The 21,265-nt window shown below is 39.4% G+C and overlaps 1 protein-coding gene across 1 annotated transcript in view; it reads left to right on the top strand.

Moving 5' to 3' along the window:
- The window catches only part of LOC126419100 (uncharacterized), a 37,136-nt gene extending 16,209 nt beyond the window's left edge, over positions 1 to 20,927 (top strand). The window contains exon 4 of the mRNA XM_050086198.1: positions 20,546 to 20,927. Within this exon, the coding sequence (XP_049942155.1) occupies positions 20,546 to 20,867 (322 nt within the window). The 3' untranslated portion in view covers positions 20,868 to 20,927. The remainder of the gene's footprint in view (positions 1 to 20,545) is intronic.
- The last annotated feature ends 338 nt before the right edge of the window (positions 20,928 to 21,265 follow it).

The raw sequence follows: 21,265 nt of genomic DNA, 5'->3' as shown, positions 1-21,265 counted from the left end.
TCTTATAAAAACTTGTCCTAATATACTGGAACCATAGTGGTATCGTCAAATTCTGAACACAAAATCATCGCCAGCATTGTCAAACATCTATAAATACTAGTATACACAAGAGTCATCTTGTCAGCAGCACTAATGTTCAAAACAAACTGCCTTACAGTAGCCGCAAAATGTTTGTGTTGCAAATTCGCCAGATGTCGCTGTTGTTGGCGTACACACATTCATCAATGATAATTGTACGATATAAAATAAAAATGGGGGTACAATCAGAAAAGTCTATAGTGGACTTATAAGGTGTATTAAGGCATTACAGTAACATAAAACACTGAAATAAAGCACGGCAAATAGTAGATTGCTCTGCTCTTGTTGCTTTATATCGCGTAGTTGCCAGTCCCTACACTAATTTAATGTTCTATGTATCCTTTTATCCTGTGGCGATCCTTACGTGTGTTTACCTTATGTTTAATTGAAAGCATTTCTTTTCGTGGTACCAATATGCACTAGCCCACAATTAAAAGTAAAGTTGTATACACCGCATGCATCCAACGAATGCCATATAGCTTTTGCTGTTCTTAAATGTTCTTTTATCTTCCCGGTTGGTGTGAAAGTAGTTTCAAGCCCATAAATTCCTAACGTATTACCAATGCGATCTGTAATCTTACTGATCAACTGAAGAAAAGCTTGCCGATGCTTGGCTGCTGTTCCTCGTTCATCCTGATTTTCTCCCCAGGGCTAAGAGCTGGAACTATCTCCTCGTTTGCATAAACATTCTTCTTAACGGTCGACTGTAAGTAGTTAACCTCTCTTGTAAATAAAACGGGTCATAAATTTGTCTCCCTATCTCCCCCAAAGTTTTTATAACACCTTGTTCTGATCTGGGGTGATGATTAGAATCTTTATGAAACCAACAACAGGTGTGCCTGGCATTTCTATTACACTTTATGAGTAAGAGCACGTATTCCGCACTCAGAGTTGAAATGTGAAGTAAAGTTCCACAGATCGATCATGGACTGTCAGCCCAGAAGTTTTAAGTGAAGTTAATACCAACAAAGCCTACACTGTGTGAGCAATTTCTCTGTTACGAAGATCGGGTATTTTATTCTTCAAATGCACTTACAATTTTCATTTTTGTTCAGAGATTCTCCACTTCTTCCACAAATTTTTGACATACAGATTACAGTAAATCAACAACACTCATAAATTACAGTTTCCTCTAAAACCTATTTTGAGAAATAAGGCCTGAATGGTTTTCATATTTCTATTAACACCACAGTCTTTACAAAAATATTCTTGACTTCTCCACCGTTTCTACAGATGTAGAACCTATTTTCATCTACAAAAATTGGTTGTATAAGGACCACGAGTACTACGGAAGAGTTTCGTTTTATTTCCATGTTCATTCCTCCATTATAATGCAAAATGTTGTTCTCTCTATCCTGTATCTATCTTCATAAAATTCTTATAATTTTTTGTACACGGTTCTTAGTATACACTCCTTATCAATAACACAGGCCAACGAAAAATTTGTTCCGAAAACTTTTTTTTAACTTTGATAGCTGATTTTTATGAGCTGAATCCAAATCCAGCCTTAGGTTTTTTGTATCACCCATAGTTTTGGAGAAATACGCTTTTTATGATATAGTATAAAGTCCTATGCTATACTGTAAATGGGGAAATTAATGAAACGGTTTGTTACAACATAAGCCAGGTTTGTATTTACAGTAAGCTACTTAAAACAATGATATGGGTTAATAGAGGTATCACTTGTCAGCTGCAATTGGTTTGCATTTTCTTTCTCTTTTTCCTTTGGCGCTTCTTGTGTAGCTTTTTATATGATGTATTGCTTGCTGAACTTTTTGGCGAAGTGACCAACAGTAGTCCCCCATCATGTTGGTGTTGCAGTGGCCTTGGTAGCGTTCCCGCATTACTTTAATGTCCTGGTGAAAACGCTCTCCCTGCTCTTCACTAACGTCTCCCATATTGTCCAGGAAGTAATCAAGGTGATTGTTCCAAAAGTGAACTTTCAGGCTCATTAAACACCCTGAAGTTTTAAACCTCTTTAACATTGTTGCTATAACAGAAACAAATTCTGGGTCTTTTTCATGTCCTAAGAACTTTGTAACGACCTGCTTGATTGATACCCATGCTTCTTTCTCATATAAGCTCATTGTGAATTCAAAGTTAACAACAAATATCAATTTTCTAATGTCAAATCCGACAATGACGCCTTCTTTTAGTTTAGCTTCTGAAAGGTGTGGAAACTTTTGGCAGAGGTGCTTAAAACATGGTCCATCTTTAGACTAAGCCTTTACAAACTGTTTCATTAGGCCTAACTTTATATGTAGAGGTGGTAAGATTACGTTTTTTTGGATCTACAAGGTTTTCGCATAGAATGTTCTTCTCACCAAGTTTTAAAGACTCCCTCACAGGCCAGTTCTTTCTGCACCAGTGTTGTTCCCTAGCCGTACTGGCCCATTCACGCAAGAAACATGGAAATTTGGTAAAGCCACCTTGCTGACCAAGGAGCATGCATGTTACTTTCAGATCGCCACACATCATCCAACCATGAGAAGAATAACTTATTTTATTTAGCACTTAGGTTTTCGTAGCTTTCTTTCATATGTACAGAGTGTCCAACAGGTATAGATGCTTACATGTCACCACTGTGTAGTAAAACAGCCCTTAAACTAGTTTTGGATGAATCAATAAACAGCCTCCACTCATTCATCAGACTGGGAATGTCTGAGCAGCACACTAAATCACCTTCTTGTTGAAGAAACTTGGAAAATTGCTGCTCTCACTTTCTATACATGTTTATGGTGGTTCCAACAGGCAATAAGTTCTTTTCTTTTAATCTAGAGCGAAGCAGTTCAGCTTTCTCTTTCGTTAAGATCAGGTCCCTAACCAAATCATTAAGCTCGGTCAGAGTAAACAATTTGTGCTCTAGACTTTCTGTAGTACAATGAAATTCGTCATCATCTGGTTCATCGAAATCGAATCACACATCAGAAAATACTTCTGTAATAAAATTTAAATCATCTGGTAGTTCAGGAAATTGCTAATCTACACCATGCTCTATTGATCAGATGGTGGACTGAAGGTTAGGGTAGCTTATTACCTTCTTGGTTTCCGAATTATGACCAGATATTTCAACACTGTAAAAGTAGCAATCATTGGAATGATTTCTTGGCTCCCTCCATATCATAGGAACACCAAATCCTAAAGTTTTTTTTTCCTTTTTGGACAATTTTCTCAGATCTTCAACACACACATAACATACCATATGCGGCACCTAAGATTTATCTTGATCACCAAGCTTAGATCCAAATTATGATGGATAAACCGTTTCCACGAAGTCTGTAATGTTTCTTTGGCGCGTTTGAATCACAAATTCACCACAAATACAACAGACAGCAGAGTTTTTACAACCACGATTAGACATTCTACTCAGCACATGCACAGAAAACGGTAAAGCGACGTTTGACTGACAGTAAACCGAACACTATCTGTTAAAACAAAAATAGAATCGACCTTTTTTGCTAGAAAATGTTTTTCAGCAGTGCTACCAACGTCATCTGCATTCATTACACCTCATTTTTAAATTATTTAAACTACATAGAAGCTGTTAAATTCTTTAAAATATCGCTTAATTTAATAAATTTAACTGTGGAATGTGAAGAAATGGTGGGTGATACAGTTTTTTTAAGAATCATATTTGGATTTCCCACCGTAGAAATCGTAAGAATAAGGTATTTTCAGCAAAATAAGTTTTACCATCGTTGGCCTGTGCAAATAATAAACTAAACTAATACTAAGAGTTCAATACAATATTAACTGTATTGTACGATCTTCAGTAGTGTGATGGAATTTTATTTTTGGTGAATACTTGATAGTGCATTATCCTTCAATGCATTTGGGACCCTATTGAACGACTGTCTTCCTATAATACAATTAAAGACATTGGACCCACTATCTGAACTAAAATCACTCCTTGCTGTTTCAATCAAAACAGTATTACTACATCATCTAATATTACTCCTTGTAAAAATTTATATGCATCATCTAATTTGGTTCCTCGTAAGCATATACTTGGTTGAAGCACTGCTGCTTCCTATTTCATTTGTCTGTTGTAAAAAGAAAAGAATATATATTCCTGACACCACTCGGGTTGATACCCTTCTTCTCTGAAATTATTTTTAATAATCGTCTAGGCAGTGTCATTTTTCCCATAACCGTCTTCTTTTCAATATGTGTAGGTTGTTGTTGTTGTTGTGGTCTTCAGTCCTGAGACTGGTTTGATGCCGCTCTCCATGCTACTCTATCCTGTGCAAGCTTCTTCATCTCCCAGTACCTACTGCAACCTACATACTTCTGAATCTGCTTAGTGTATTGATCTCTTCGTCTCCCTCTACGATTTTTACCCTCCACGCTGCCCTCCAATGCTAAATTTGTGATCCCTTGATGCCTCAAAACATGTCCTACCAATCGATCCCTTCTTCTAGTCAAGTTGCGCCACAAACTTCTCTTCTCCCCAATCCTATTCAATACCTCCTCATTAGTTACGTGATCTACCCACCTTATCTTCAGCATTCTTCTGTAGCACCACATTTCGAAAGCTTCTATTCTCTTCTTGTCCAAACTATTTATCGTCCATGTTTCACTTCCATACATGGCTACACTCCATACAAATACTTTCAGAAACGACTTCCTGACACTTAAATCTATACTCGATGTTAACAAATTTCTCTTCTTCAGAAACGATTTCCTTGCCATTGCCAGTCTACATTTTATATCATCTCTACTTCGACCATCATCAGTTATTTTACTCCCTAAATAGCAAAACTCCTTTACTACTTTAAGTGTCTCATTTCCTAATCTAATCCCCTCAGCATCACCCGATTTAATTTGACTACATTCCATTATCCTCGTTTTACTTTTGTTGATGTTCATCTTATATCCTCCTTTCAAGACACTGTCCATTCCGTTCAACTGCTCTTCCAAGTCCTTTGCTGTCTCTGACAGAATTACAATGTCATCGGCGAACCTCAAAGTTTTTAATTCTTCTACATGGATTTTAATACCTACTCCGAATTTTTCTTTTGTTTCCTTTACTGCTTGCTCAATATACAGATTGAATAACATCGGGGAGAGGCTACAACCCTGTCTCACTCCTTTCCCAACCACTGCTTCCCTTTCATGCCCCTCGACTCTTATAACTGCCATCTGGTTTCTGTACAAATTGTAAATAGCCTTTCGCTCCCTGTATTTTACCCCTGCCACCTTCAGAATTGGAAAGAGAGTATTCCAGTTAAAGTTGACAAAAGCTTTCTCTAAGTCTACAAATGCTAGAAACGTAGGTTTGTCTTTTCTTAATCTTTCTTCTAAGATAAGTCGTAAGGTTAGTATTGCCTCACGTGTTCCAACATTTCTACGGAATCCAAACTGATCTTCCCCGAGGTCCGCTTCTACCAGTATTTCCATTCGTCTGAAAAGAATTCGCGTTAGTATTTTGCAGCTGTGTCTTATTAAACTGATTGTTCGGTAATTTTCACATCTGTCAACACCTGCTTTCTTTGGGATTGGAATTATTATATTATTCTTGAAGTCTGTGGGTATTTCGCCTGTCTCATACATCTTGCTCACCAGATGGTAGAGTTTTGTCATGACTGGCTCTCCCAAGGCCATCAGTAGTTCTAATGGAATGTTGTTTACTCCCGGGGCCTTGTTTCGACTCAGGTCTTTCAGTGCTCTGTCAAACTCTTCACGCAGTATCTTATCTCCCATTTCATCTTCATCTACATCCTCTTCCATTTCCATAATATTGTCCTCAAGTACATCGCCCTTGTATAAACCCTCTATATACTCCTTCCACCTTTCTGCCTTCCCTTCTTTGCTTAGAACTGGGTTGCCATCTGAGCTCTTGATATTCATACAAGTGGTTCTCTTCTCTCCAAAGGTCTCTTTAATTTTCCTGTAGGCAGTATCTATCTTACCCCTAGTGAGATAAGCCTCTACATCCTTACATTTGTCCTCTAGCCATCCCTGCTTAGCCATTTTGCACTTCCTGTCGATCTCATTTTTGAGACGTTTGTATTCCTTTTTGCCTGCTTCATTTACTGCATTTATATATTTTCTCCTTTCATCAGTTAAATTCAATATTTCTTTTGTTACCCAAGGATTTCTATTAGCCCTCCTCTTTTTACCTACTTGATCCTCTGCTGCCTTCACTACTTCATCCCTCAGAGCTACCCATTCTTCTTCTACTGTATTTCTTTCCCCCATTCCTGTCAATTGTTCCCTTATGCTCTCCCTGAAACTCTGTACCACCTCTGGTTCTTTCAGTTTATCCAGGTCCCATCTCCTTAAATTCCTGCCTTTTTGCAGTTTCTTCAGTTTCAATCTGCAGTTCATAACCAATAGATTGTGGTCAGAATCCACATCTGCCCCTGGAAATGTCTTACAATTTAAAACCTGGTTCCTAAATCTCTGTCTTACCATTATGTAATCTATCTGATACCTTTTAGTATCTCCAGGATTCTTCCAGGAATACAACCTTCTTTCATGATTCTTGAACCAAGTGTTAGCTATGATTAAGTTATGCTCTGTGCAAAATTCTACAAGGCAGCTTCCTCTTTCATTTCTTCCCCCCAATCCATATTCACCTACTATGTTTCCTTCTCTCCCTTTTCCTACTGACGAATTCCAGTCACCCATGACTATTAAATTTTCGTCTCCCTTAACTACCTGAATAATTTCTTTTATCTCGTCATACATTTCATCAATTTCTTCATCATCTGCAGAGCTAGTTGGCATATAAACTTTTACTACTTTAGTAGGCATGGGCTTTGTGTCTATCTTGGCCACAATAATGCGTTCACTATGCTGTTTGTAGTAGCTAACCCACACTCCTATTTTTTTATTCATTATTAAACCTACTCGTGCATTACCCCTATTTGATTTTGTATTTATAACCCTGTAATCACCTGACCAAAAGTCTTGCTCCTCCTGCCACCGAACTTCGCTAATTCCCACTATATCTAACTTTAACCTATCCATTTCCCTTTTTAAATTTTCTAACCTACCTGCCCGATTAAGGGATCTGACATTCCACGCTCCGATCCGTAGAATGCCAGTTTTCTTTCTCCTGATAACGACTTCCTCTTGGGTAGTCCCCGCCCGGAGATCCGAATGGGGGACTATTTTACCTCTGGAATATTTTACCCAAGAGGACGCCATCATCATTTAATCATACAGTAAAGCTGCATGTCCACGGGAAAAATTACGGCTGTAGTTTCCCCTTGCTTTCAGCCGTTCGCAGTACCAGCACAGCAAGGCTGTTTTGGTTGATGTTACAAGGCCAGATCAGTCAATCATCCAGACTGTTGCCCCTGCAACTACTGAAATGGCTGCTGCCCCTCTTCAGGAACCACATGTTTGTCTGGCCTCTCAACAGATACCCCTCCGTTGTGGTTGCACCTACGGTGTGGCCATCTGTATCGCTGAGGCACGCAAGCCTCCCCACCAACGGCGAGGTCCATGGTTCATGGGGGGTATGTGTAGGTATTTCCGATAAACTACTTTAAAGATGACATTACTTTAAGTGAGACTCTGTATTTGTATGATGTGAAGATTACTTAAGCTGCTATGCCGAATTTCAAGTAATATATCTACAAGTTTAACTTAATATGGTGTCCAAAATACAGCCAGGGCAAATAATTGCCTATGTGTCTGTTTATAAGCGCACAAATTAATAGGTATAGGTTAAAGGACCATATAGTGAACATTGTCATTGAATGCCTATACAACTAATTTAGCCAATGGTGGTTCAAGTAAACAACGTTTTATGTAGATCACAGTTTTTGTGGAAATATTGTCAGCTTTCAAGGAATAATAAAAGACTGTGGCTAACTTGAAAAATTCTCTTTTATGAAACTACCTTCAAGTGTGCAGTTAACCTAAAAATCACCAGTACTGGGAAATTCCACACTGTCCCACAGTTATTAATCTGTCTTCAACTAAGTTCCTTCTATACCCTTTCTTTTTCTTTACTGAAAATGATGCATATTTTCTTGTTCGTAAACTCTAGTCCCATTTTACTTAGCACAGTTGATGCTACCCATATCTCTCTGTATTTCAAGTACATAAAGGAATACATCTGTTTGTTACCTGAACCAGACTTTCTCTACCTGATTGCCTCAGTTCGTGTGCTTCTGAATAGAACATATTCTAAAGAGCATGTTAGCTTTAGTGTCTTGTAACACATTTTATATACCTACAATCACAACAAGAAATGGAAAGATGATACAGACAAACTCAAATAATGTGTTCATATCAAATTAATGTTTAATCACACTATCATGTCATCATACAAAAATATTTATTAAAGAGAGTGTTCTAATTCAGATTTAATCTCTTCATTCATGTTAAAACTACAATAAACAACTCACAAAGTAATTTTTCAGCCATCTTTGGGAAATATGAAATCTGTTTTCATGACATAATCTTTATCTGAATAATTTAATGGTCGCTGATATTTCTTCATGTGTTGCATTGCTCAGAAAACCCTCGTATGCTTACCTTAACTTCTTGCACCACTGTGTCCTGATCAGATCAGTTATTTTGACGATTTAATTTTTGATAATATGATCAGTTTTACACCTGATTTTTTAAGGTTATGCATTTGCTTTACTTCCTTCATTTCATATACTGAATCCACGACAATGATAAGACTCTTTTAGCACAGGTTCTTATATTTTGTGCTCTTTTGTTAAGTAATATTTGGGAACGGTAGCATCAAGGACACACACATACCTACTCCGGTAAAGTGGGCTGTCAAAGTCGCTTGATGGCACCGTTAAGTTGAAGGTGTTTTGGAAATCTTTAGCATGTAAGTCGAAGAAATTATTAGTTTGCTAGTTGGGCAGGTCTCTTTAAAATTATATGCACTATCATTAGATAAGGATCCATCTGCATCATCGTGGTTGTCAAATATATAGGTTACTATTAAATTTATTGACGTGTGAGGTTGTAGAAGGGCACGTTTTTCAGTTGTATCTTTCACTACGAAGGATCCCAATGCTGTTTTAAGAACAGATATATAGTACATCACCTTACAAGATTTTATCATGTGATCTACATGTAAATTTCTTTCATGTTTGTCATACACGCCATTTGAATGCTAGTCTATAGACATGTTCCTATTTGTTAGTTATAACTGCATTTTAACAAATTCACTGTATTACTTATTTTTCTTGTTACTTAGCAATCTTTTGTTTTATGAACAACAGTTTAATAAAAGATATGACAGCAGCAGATATTTTGCATCCCTCAAGTACCATTATTCTTAAGCCTATACTCCTGTCCACAGCAGCCATTATCTTTCAACGTGATACCACATAACTTAGATCGCCTATTTTATGATTCCTGATAAAAAGAGCATTTCGGCAGTTCATTTTCTATTGTCTGGATTCTCTTGGAAAAAGCTACTTATTCCATAGCAGTACATGACTTTATAAGGGCCAGGATACAAGAAGATGCTACATGAAAGAAATGAATTTTTAAGATAGTGATTTATTCCATTATTTTATATGACTTTGCCCGTAATTGCGCGGAACCCTTTTCTTTGCTAGAAGAAGCGAATTACATGAGACTTCAGAATCATTAACTGGAAACTGCAGCTACTAAATGTAATCGTCAAAACTTAAATTACCTCTTGGTAGTTTACACTGATAAAACAAGCTTAAGTGATCTGCCTATTAGCGTGGATCACTTGAAATGGCATGTCAGTGCTAAATAGCAGAGATAGTTCTATAACTGAGGGAGCCTGGTGGCACACTGTTTTCAAGCAGTATCAGTCTTCTCTTCAATTTTTTCTAGTACAGTCGATTTTAATGTCTTCCATCTCCCACTTCTTAGCAGTCTGATGGAAGTCTGAAAATAAGTCAGTGTATCGTATTACGATGGTGCACACAGACTCCACATCCCTAAGTGCTACATGTGCATCTACATCTACTGCGATACATTTAAGTGCTTGGCAGAGGGATCATAGAAGCAAGTGCAGGAGGGTCATCGAAGCATGTTAACAGTTCTCTATTATCCAAAGCAGAAATAACGAACAATTATATCTTTCCGTGTGAAGTCCGATTTCCCTCATTTCATCACAGTGATCGTTTCTCCCTATGCTGGTCGGTGTCAGCAAAATATTTTCGCATTCAGAGTCGAAAGCTAGTGATAGGAGTTTCGTGAGAAGCTTCCTCCGCAGTGAAAAACGCCTTTGTTTCAGTGGTGTCCATCGCAAATTCTGTATCATTTCTGTGACTATGTTACTATTTACGACCCATAATAACCAAAATATTCCCCATTGTCAATAAACTGGCGATGCTAACATTCTATACTGTGCAAGGGACCATGGAGTATGATTTCCCTCATTTCATCACAGTGATCGTTTCTCCCTAGGCTGGTCGGTGTCAGCAAAAATTTTCGCATTCAGAGTAGAAAGCTAGTGATAGGAGTTTCGTGAGAAGCTTCCTCCGCAGTGAAAAACGCCTTTGTTTCAGTGGTGTCCATCGCAAATTCTGTATCATTTCTGTGACTATGTTACTATTTACGACCCATAATAACCAAAATATTCCCCATTGTCAATAAACTGGCGCTGCTAACATTCTATACTGTGCAAGGGACCATGGAGTATGATTTCCCTCATTTCATCACAGTGATCGTTTCTCCCTATGCTGGTCGGTGTCAGCAAAAATTTTCGCATTCAGAGTAGAAAGCTAGTGATAGGAGTTTCGTGAGAAGCTTCCTCCGCAGTGAAAAACGCCTTTGTTTCAGTGGTGTCCATCGCAAATTCTGTATCATTTCTGTGACTATGTTACTATTTACGGCCCATAATAACCAAAATATTCCCCATTGTCAATAAACTGGCGATGCGAACATTCTGTACTGTGCAAGGGACCATGGGGGGAGGGGAGGGGGCGAGCGTTGAAGGATGCTTGCATTTTTAAACAGATCCATGAAAGTGGTAAAAATAATTATCCGCAAAGATATTATAGACATTGGATGCGAAAGGGTGTTGCTTGAAATTAGAGGGGAAAGTTGAAATTTTGTGCTGATCTGGGTTCGAACCTGGGAGTCCTTCTTATTGGGCAGATTCTCTGACCATTCCGCCATCCAAACACAGTGATCTTCGCAACTGCACGGACTACCGTAGCACGCCTTCCGTCACACCCAAGTTCTCAGCTTATCCACACTCAACTAATACATTACCCCTTGCCCATTATCCTCATTACACGCGGCATTCCGCCTATTCCCGTACGAGCCTGGTATGCATCCTTACTGAAGAGGACGTTGGCCTTCTCGCCTTTACATATATGAAAATCGCTCTTTTTATCTGACAGAATTAAGTTGTTGCCCTCCAAAATATTGGGGATTGAATTTGTTGCCTAAGAAACTAAAGAAGAAGTCTAATTAACTCTGTTATTACATTAAAATGCATAGTACGCGGTTTGCCAAACTTAGACACTGATAAGTAATTCCTTCGTAAGTCAAGGTTTAGGATTTTGAGCGTACCACAAAAGAACGCATATCTTGATAGACGATCATATTCGCGTAAGTTGCACCATCATTCCAAAACGTTTAAAGACAGAAAAATGTTCAAATTTGTGTGAATTCCTAGGAGACCAAACTGCTGAGGTCATCGGTCAATAGCCTTACACACTACTTAAAGTAATTTAAACTATGCTAAGAACAACACACACACCCACGCCAGAGGGAGGACTCGAACCTCCGGCCGGAGGGGCCGCGCAATCCGTGGCATGGTGCCTCTAACCGCGCTGCCACTCAGTGCGGCGTTTCAAGACACAAAGCACGACAGGAGGCTACACTTTGCCTTTTTGGCTTGAGTTGGAAGCGTACTGAACGTAAAACCGGAAACTAGTGTTTAGAATGAAGCTGGAAATTACTGAATCAGAGCAGAAGTGAGTCTACTTTCCGAAAAGTTCGTCTAGCTGTGGCGGGTGAATATCACCGCATTAGACTGTAGATGGGAGCTGAATTGTCCGCAGAATCAGTCCTTGATTTCGTGCCAACGACTTGCTCTGGCGTCTAAGTTCAAGTCATTTGGATATGTGTCTAAACCGCCTCCGTGCCAAAATCGCCTGCTCGTCAAGTCTGCTCGAGGAGGTACAGGAATGGGGAGGTGCTCGACCAAAGAGATTGCGCCCTGATGGATTCTGGCTACAGAGTGATATTGTGTCGTCGACTTCGTATAAGGAAGGCCGGAGTCTCTGCCTTTTTCTGTCGTCGCTTAACTTTGGCTTAAAGATATATGTTCAGAGTACCGAACGGTAAGAAATTGCCTTAAAAGACGGTGGCGTCCTTCCCTTACCCCTGTCTCAGATGGTTAACAACTAACAAATTTCGGTAACATTTGGCGCTGAAACACTGTGTCCATTCCCTGTCTTTCAGTTTTCACATTGCGTTAAATATTTTGTCTCACAGGGTCTGAGCTGGGAGGCGTTGGTTTCCCACATTCTTCGAAGGCGTCCAAAAATTTGCTGCCCCTCATTCTGTCATTCTACCAATCTGTCCACAACGGTGCTCTCTCAGGATGCTGCCATAAACGGATCATACCCCGTTCCACAAACACCTTGTTAACAGCAAACGCTGTTTCGCTTGCCGGCTTTTATGACCTGAAGCGTCCTCTCGTTTGTTGCAAAGGACAACTTGCTTCCATACAAGCTTCTTATTTAGATGAGCATGCAATTCAGTATTAGAAACCGTCATCTATGTTGCAAGGGATGGCCACGGATTTCGGATCACGGATTTACTTAGAACTTCGTACCATTTTTTGTGGTCGATTAGGACAACGTAATGTGCAAATGTAAGGCGTACTTATAAGACGATTTCGAGAAAATCGCAAGATAAGTTTGACTTGTTAATGATGTATTGGGGCGTTACGCCTCTCAGTACCGTCGCCACCTCTCAGTACGAGGTGGCGGCGGTTGTGTGGCCAGCGTTCACGTTCCGTAATCGATGGAGTTCAGGGTGAAGTCACGCACGGGTTTCGTTTCTAATTCATATTTTTTGCAGTACTAGGCATATTATTTGATATACACTACATTTTAAAAGTATGATCTAAAGACACTTGTATTTGCAGGAATCCTTATAGAATTTCCAATATACTCTTATTTGGTTATTTACTAATTTTATTGTTATATTTACAACTATTGACAAATATAGAGCAAACGCATAAACTTGCTCAGAATATAAATGCCTGTCACAATTTCGAAAATCCCTTATCTTCGCAGTCAAGTATGGTACAGAGAACTGCTTTGCTCCTGGACGCTTCGATCTGCAGACACAGGTTTCAAGAACGAAGGACAGCTTGGGAAAGGCTAAGTCAAACATCGATAAATCAAGGAGCATATAAACTTATTCAACAGTACAATGAGTTACAATATGTAAACATATGAGGATAATGTACAATTAATCATCGGATTTGCTTTCTTCATTAAAAGTTGCAGGATGTTATTTTTCGTACATACACTGGAAATATGTGATATTTTGTGAAATTTTCCCAGCGTGTGTGCAGCCATCCGGCCGTTGTGGCCGAGCGGTTCTAGGAGCTTTAGTCCGGAACCGCGCGACCGCTACTGTCGCAGGTTCGAATCCTGCCTCGGGTATGGATGTGTGTGATGTACTTAGGTTAGTTAGGTTTAAGTAGTTCTAAGTTCTAGGGGTCTGATAACTTCAGGTATTAAGTCCTATAGTGTTCCGAGCCATTTTGTGGGCAGCCAGATCCCGTAAACATGCTGTCACGATATTTCGGCCCACAGACGTACGGCCATCTTCAGGTGGGTAGGCAACTACTGAAGAACCCAGGTGTATTCACGATATTTATGCCGAATCTCGCGGATGCGGAATGTTCTGGCGTCTTTCGGCGCATGCATCAGGTGATGACATGGGCGGGACGGTCGAGCCACTGCTACTGATGGCAGCAAGCCATCCTTGGTCGAAGTGAGAGGTGATCTAATCATTGAGTATCGAATGATTCCGCTGTTTCCGCTGCAACTAGATAATTTTAATAACAGTATTCCAATTTTTATCTACTTAAATGCCGTTGTCACGGTTTATAAGGTTATCGCCCAAGACGTATTTCCACCGATTCTTTGATTACTGAGTCCCAAATACTGGAAACTGGAGCTGATATTTTTGTTCCATTGTATTCCAGTGAGTGTCCTATGGAACACAGTGTTCCGTTACTGCTGTTTTTGACGGTTGCCGAACACGGGTGTATTTCCTTGTTCTTCACTACGCTCATCTAGTCTCTACATGCAACCCATAAAGTTTTTCACAACCCTACAGAATTGAAAGTCGCATAATATTCGATGTAGTTATAAAACCTAGCAAACGGCAAAATAACTTTGGAAGCTGAATAAAAGTTCAGTAGACCTATCATTTCATCATATCATCTGTCAGATGCGTTGTTGTTGTTGATGTGGCCTCCAGGCCAAAGACTGGTTTCATGCGGCTCTCCGTGCTACTGTATCATGTGCAAGCCTTTTCATCTCCGAGTAACTACAGCAATCTACACCCTGCTGGACCTGATAAGAGTATTTATCTCTTAGTCTCCCTCTACGATTTCTACCCCACACGCTTCCCTCCAGTACTAAGTTGGTGATCCCTTGGTGCCTCAGAATTACACTTGTCAATCTATCCCTTCTTTTAATCAGGTTGTACTGCAAATTTCTCTTCTCCCCTTTTGTGGCGGTGTTCGTAGCGACAAGCAATTCGCTGTAGAAACGGCTTACGAAGTCACCGCCACACTTTTAATAGCGGGCCGACCGGTCCGCTGGAACAGTGAACAGAAAGATGAAAACCCAAACACTCTAAATAAAAGTCGGTACTTACCTTTATTACGAAGATACAGCAACACAATAGTGAACTCCGTGTCTACAGAAATCTGTCTAGTTCGAGTCGGAGCGGCTAGGTCAGCGTCGGCTGACGACAAACAACAACTCTGCTGCGATGAACACACGACTGACTAGCAAGTACACAAATCGGTGGTGAGTATACAACTGAGCGGCGAATACAGAACTGTCCTAGCGCTCGCGACTCCAGCGCTTAAGAAGCCAGAAGCCAGCGGTGGCGTGCGCAGACTTGCGGCGATTTCCTGTATCGCTGGCGCTGCTTATGCGGACGGCGTCCGGACTTTGATGCTGCCAACCTTTTGGCAGCGGGCTCGGTTGGCATTACTGGCTAGGATATAACATCCCCAGTTCTATTAAGTATACACTATATACACTATATACATATACTTTCAGAAAGGAGTTTCTGACAAATCTATATTCGATGTTAACAAATTTCTCTTCTTCAGAAACGCTTTTCTTGCCATTGCCAGTCTACATTTTATATCCTCCCCGGTTTGACCATCATCAGTTATTTTTGTACCCAAGTTGCAATACTCACCTACTACATTAACTATCTCATTTTCTAATCTAATTTCCTCAGCATCATCTAATTTAATTTGACTACATTCCATTATCCTCATATTGCATTTGTTGATTTTCATCTTATATCCTTCTTTCAAGACACTGCTCTTCCAAGTCCTTTGCTGCCTCTCACAAAACTCTCAGACGTAATATGTACAAAATAATGTGAGTAGTGTTGGAAAAATATAAATTAAAAAGAAACTGATGAGCTGGGCTCGATACAGCAATCCACCGAGCATGGGGCTTGAATGTTAACCACATTACCGCCGCCAGATGGTGCTCAGGGTCAAAACGCACTCTTACATCACTGAATCGCAAAACTTCTCTTTTTTCAAGATCGCCAAAGTAGTTCACCTTACTGCTTGCACATTGTTTAGTCGTAAGAGACTACTAATTGCGTACCGGATCTGAAGTGAATGCGTGATCCAGAATGATCCGAAATTGTAGCCTCGCCCAGTTAGTGAAGTAGTGACCATTACTGCTACATATTTCTTTTAATAATGTGAAATAATATTCATATTTGACTGAGCTTATGATTTTAGGTTTTATTTCAGTTACGGCAGTGTTTGGGAAAAATGGTTGCCTAACAGTTGCAATAAGATTAGGATAGCCTTGCACATGTTGTTCTACATCCACAGATCGTATACTGGATCAGATAAACAGATAAGCTCTTCACACGCTGTTCGACAATCCAAAGTTCGTTCTGTTGCTTTATTTATCAATGGCAACTGGGCAATAACTTGTAGACCATTACCTCACCTTTGAAATTAGGCCATCAGTTCTATGTAGAATGTGTTGTGTACTGGCCTGCTACTCAGCTGCAAATATGATTCCACTGATTATGTGTCTCAGTACAATTCAAATTCACTTCTTCATAACTGTTAATATTGAAAGAGACCAGAAAAATGTCTCAGAAAATATGAGAATTTGTGGGCATCATCAATCACGCTACCTTCAGCCAATTATCGTCACCTGTCCGATTGTAAGGAGGAATTTGACTTAGTAGTGGCAGAATAGTATTTCCTGTCGACAACGTTATAAATCCAAAGCTTAACAACTCCATTAGCTGCATTAATATTGACAGGTTCTTACCACATACATATTAATACTGGCTAAAAATTAATAGCTAATAATTAGTAATACTTTCAGGAGCTCACAATACATGGCTAAGATCCATTAATGAGACTGTATAATTCTACTTGCTCATCTTCCACTATATTTTTGATCTCATTACGTAATAGCCTCTGACAATTATATAAATGATCTAAATTTCGTATTAAAAGTTTTTTAAGTGATGTCGATTTATAGTTATTAACAGTCAATTTCTGCTGTGTTTATTATCGTATAATAATGTTTGTCCATGTGTGACCCGCCGGTCTAACTAACACTTACAGCGCCAGCTTGAGAAGCAGGGAGATCAAGCAGACCTGTGTTAAATTCTCACAGTGTTGTAACAACAGTGGGATGGAACAACTGTTACCCTATGCTGTTTTCCATACTCACTTAGGCAAGAGCTGAGCTGTTTTCCAATTCCGCCTCGAAAGTACACGACACACAAACAGTTAAAATACGACAGTGCACAAAACGAAAGATCATATAAATCAAAGGCGTATGGACACATGATTTCCCTCTGTTAGGTTATCTTGACGATATGGGATCAAGAAAGGCACCTGGGCCCAAAACTAACTAATAAAATTTACCTAAACCTATAAAATCAGACCCCTTACTTAGCATAATAAAATCTAGGGAAATTAAAGCAAGAATATTTTTCTGTGTCTGCCAAATAATTGTGGGCTGGTAGTTTATAAACTTATCCAATAAAAAGGTAGAAATGTATGTATGTGAAAGAGTCTTATATAAAAAGCAATAGTGTACTGCTGTACAGTTGTGAGCTAAATGTCTATGTGCACGTTACAATCAGCTGCAGTTACAACTAGTACGATCTTAATGCAAGGGAGTCCCAACAGTGACGAGATTGTTAGAGCATGTATTTCAACTGGTGAAAGTTGGAGAAGGAAGTCAACCAAGTCCTCTTCAAAGGAATTGTCTTTGAAATTACTTTCATTAGTCGAGGGAAACCTACAGTAGGTAAATAAGAACCGTCAGGTAAGTAATTGAAGTTCTCTGACAGGCGAGCACAGTGTCTTGTCACACGTGTGATCGTGACATATAACTGTTAATTGAGTTGATACTATTATGACGGTGTTAACTGCCGCATAGTCTTCTCTGTCCTTAACTGTGAAACACGATGTTGACGTCATTTATATTTACCGAGATGGAATAAACTTAAAAGTCAAATCAGTATTTTCTAACAATAAATAAAATTCTGCAATAAATATCCCAAAGAGATTCTGAAGATTACTAACAGGAACATATATATATATATGTCCAGTTAAAACGTACTTGTTAAGCAGTCGATTCTATACAGAACAATTACGTAAATGACATACAGTGGGAATTTAATTAAAATATGTAACATAGTTAAATAATAACTATATTATCCTTTTAAAAGATCTTTGCCATATCAGTCAACACTTCCGTGTTTTTGTTTCTTTTCTTTCTAGAAAACATTAATCCCACATGTTCGCAATGTATTCTTCTGTCACTTTATGTTCTATCTGAGTTCAACATCTCGTTCATTATGGAGGGAAATTGGGTTAGTTTTTAAGTGAAGAATATAGGACGTTGTGGTACAAAAAGTGGAAACCGAATATTGTCGTTTCGATCCTGACTCCCTCTTATAGTATGTGCACTGCTACATTATGAAATTATATATGTATAGTATGTGTAGCGTTAGATTACGAAATTATATATTTAAAACGTGTGAAGTGTGTAGAATATTGTTGATGAATAATGAATGAACAGCTTAGCACTAGCTTTTTTATTGTTAAATAACTGCTTTGCAAAACATTATTTTAAACTAAGGATAATGGAAGTGTAGGAAATGAACAGCAGCTATTTTAAACAGACTTAAGTTTTTATTTTGAATAATGGAGGCTCCAAACTCCATCCAGTTGTAATGATTTAGTTTTTTCCGTGCTTTGTCTAAATTCTCCAGAAAAATGTTGGCATGGTTTCTCCATAAGACCACAGCTGACGACATGCCTAGGTCTTTTAAAGGATACTTGTAATTATGTAAATACCTGAATATATGAATTATGCTTTTGTTTATTTTTCAATTGCGATACCATGATATGTGCAGTTCGTGAAAAATGTGATCCACTCCTTAAAAACATTACTACAGCAACTACTGGTCCTTGGCCCCCCCCCTCCACCATTATTCCAAAACTTGTATTCTGGAGGAGCATGTGGATACACTGGTTGCTGTTGTTGTGGTCTTCAGTCCAGAGACTGGTTTGATGCAGCTCTCCATGCTACTCAATCCTGTGCAAGCTCCTTCATCTCCCAGTACCTACTGCAGTCTACATCCTTCTGAATCTGCTTAGTTTATTCATCTCTTGGTCTCCCTCTGCGATTGTTACCCTCCACGCTGCCCTCCAATGCTAAATTTGTGATCCCTTGATGCCTCAGAACATGTCCTACCAACCGATCCCTTCTTCTAGTCAAGTTGTGCCAAAAACGTCTCTTCTCCCCAATTCTATTCAATACCTCCTCATTAGTTATGTGATCTACCCATTTAGTCTTCACCATCCTTCTGTAGCACCACATTTCGAAACCTTCTATTCACTTTTGTCTAAACTATTTATCGTCCACATTTCACTTCCATACACAGCTACACTCCATACAAATACTTTTAGAAAAGACTTCCTGACACTTAAATCTCTACTCAATGTTAACAAATCTCTTCTTCACAAACGCTTTTCTTGCCATTGCCAGTCTACATTTTATATCCTCTCTACTTCGACCATCATCAGTTATTTTGCTCCCCAAATAGCAAAACTCCTTTACTACTTTAAGTGTCTCATTTCCTAATCTAATTCCCTCAGCATCACCCGACTTAATTCGACTACATTCCACAATTCTCGTTTTGATTGTTTTGATATTCATCTTCTATCTTCCTTTCAAGACACTGTCCATTCCGTTCAGCTCCTCTTCCAAGTCCTTTGCTGTCTCTGACAGAATTACAATGTCATCGGCGAACATCAAAGCTTTTATTTCTTCCCCATGGATTTTAATTCCTACTCCGAATTTTTCTTTTGTTTCCTTTACTGCTTGCTCAATATACCGATTGAATAACATCGGGGATAGGGTACAACCCTGTCTTACTCCCTTCCCAACCACTGCTTCCCTTTCAAGCCCCTCGACTCTTATAACTGTCATATGGTTGCTGTACAAATTGTAAATAACCGTTCGCTCCCTGCATTTTACCCTTGCCACCTTCAGAATTTGAAAGAGAGTATTCCAGTCAACATTGTCAAAAGTTTTCTCTAAGTCTTCAAATGCTGGAAACGTAGTTTTGTCTTTCCTTGATCTATTTTCTAAGATAAGTCGTAAGGTCAGTATTGCATCACGTGTTCCATCATTTCTTCGGAATCCAAACTGATCTTCCCCGAGGTCGACTTCTACCAGTTTTTCCATTCGTCTGTAAGAAATCGTGTTAGTATCTTGCAGTCGTGGTTTATTAAACTGATAGTTCGCTAATTTTCACATCTGTCAACACCTGCTTTCTTTGGGATTGGAATTATTATATTCTTCTTGAAGTCTGAGGGTAATTCGCCTGTATCATACATTTTGCTCACCAGATGGTAGAGGTTTGTCAGCACTGACTCTCCCAAGGCTGTCAGTAGTTCTAATGGAATGTTGTCTACTCCTGGGACCTTGTTTCGACTTGGGACTTTCAGTGCTCTGTTAAACTCTTCATGTAGTATCATATCTCCCATGTCATCTTCATTTACATCCTCTTCCATCTCCATAATATAGTCCTCAAGTATATCGCCTTTGTATAGAACCTTCTATAGAATCCTTCCACTTTTCCGCTTTCCCTGGTACCTTTTTGAATTACAGTTCCCCCGTCTCCTATTAATGTTCAACTCTACAAATCACGAGGTCTATGTCCGCAGGACACTGAACGTGAAATTACCTGCTGTCATTTTCAGCTACAAGAAGAGCGATGGTCAGCCTCATGACGAGTCTACACCGCTGACAGCTGACGGGGAGTCAGAGGCGGTGCAGGGTGGCTATACGTGGACGTCTCCAGAGGGTATCACGTACACTGTCACGTACACGGGTGACGTCCCCACGATCATCCAGCAGGGGGCAGGTGGGGTTGACAGTCCACTGGTGTCGCCGTTTGGTGGTGACCAGCCGCAGCCTGAGGGCCCAGAGATAGACGTATTCGGGCGGCAACCGGATGAACCTGGCTTCCTCGGCAGGCCTACAATCTCTGGTAACGCAGCACTGTCTCTAATAGGACGCTGAAAGCAACTGCTACTCTGTGTATTGAATACATTACATGAATTACAGAACACTAAAATCCTACGACATTCGTTTGATATTTAATCACTGTTAACCAAGCGGACAGCTCTTTCCACCATCCTGTATATCATTAAGTACATGATGCAGAGTTACAAACACAGCATTCAGAAATGCCTTCATAATGTAGATGTAAATATTCCAGAATTCGAATCGAGAACAGCTGCCAACATGAGTAACGAAGAAGTAAATATCCTCAGGGTAGTGAAGCAACTTAAATCACTTAATAAAAGCAAGTCTTCTGATCCTGACTGTATACCAGTTAGGTTCCTTTAACAATCATATACAACCGTTCGCTCGACGAAAGATCCGTACCCAAAGATTGACAAGTTGCACAAGTCACA

The sequence above is a fragment of the Schistocerca serialis genome, chromosome 9 (assembly GCF_023864345.2).
Source record: "Schistocerca serialis cubense isolate TAMUIC-IGC-003099 chromosome 9, iqSchSeri2.2, whole genome shotgun sequence".
NCBI lineage: Eukaryota > Metazoa > Arthropoda > Insecta > Orthoptera > Acrididae > Schistocerca > Schistocerca serialis.
Note: the sequence above shows the minus strand (reverse complement) of the source record. Positions and strands in the feature narration are given on the sequence as shown.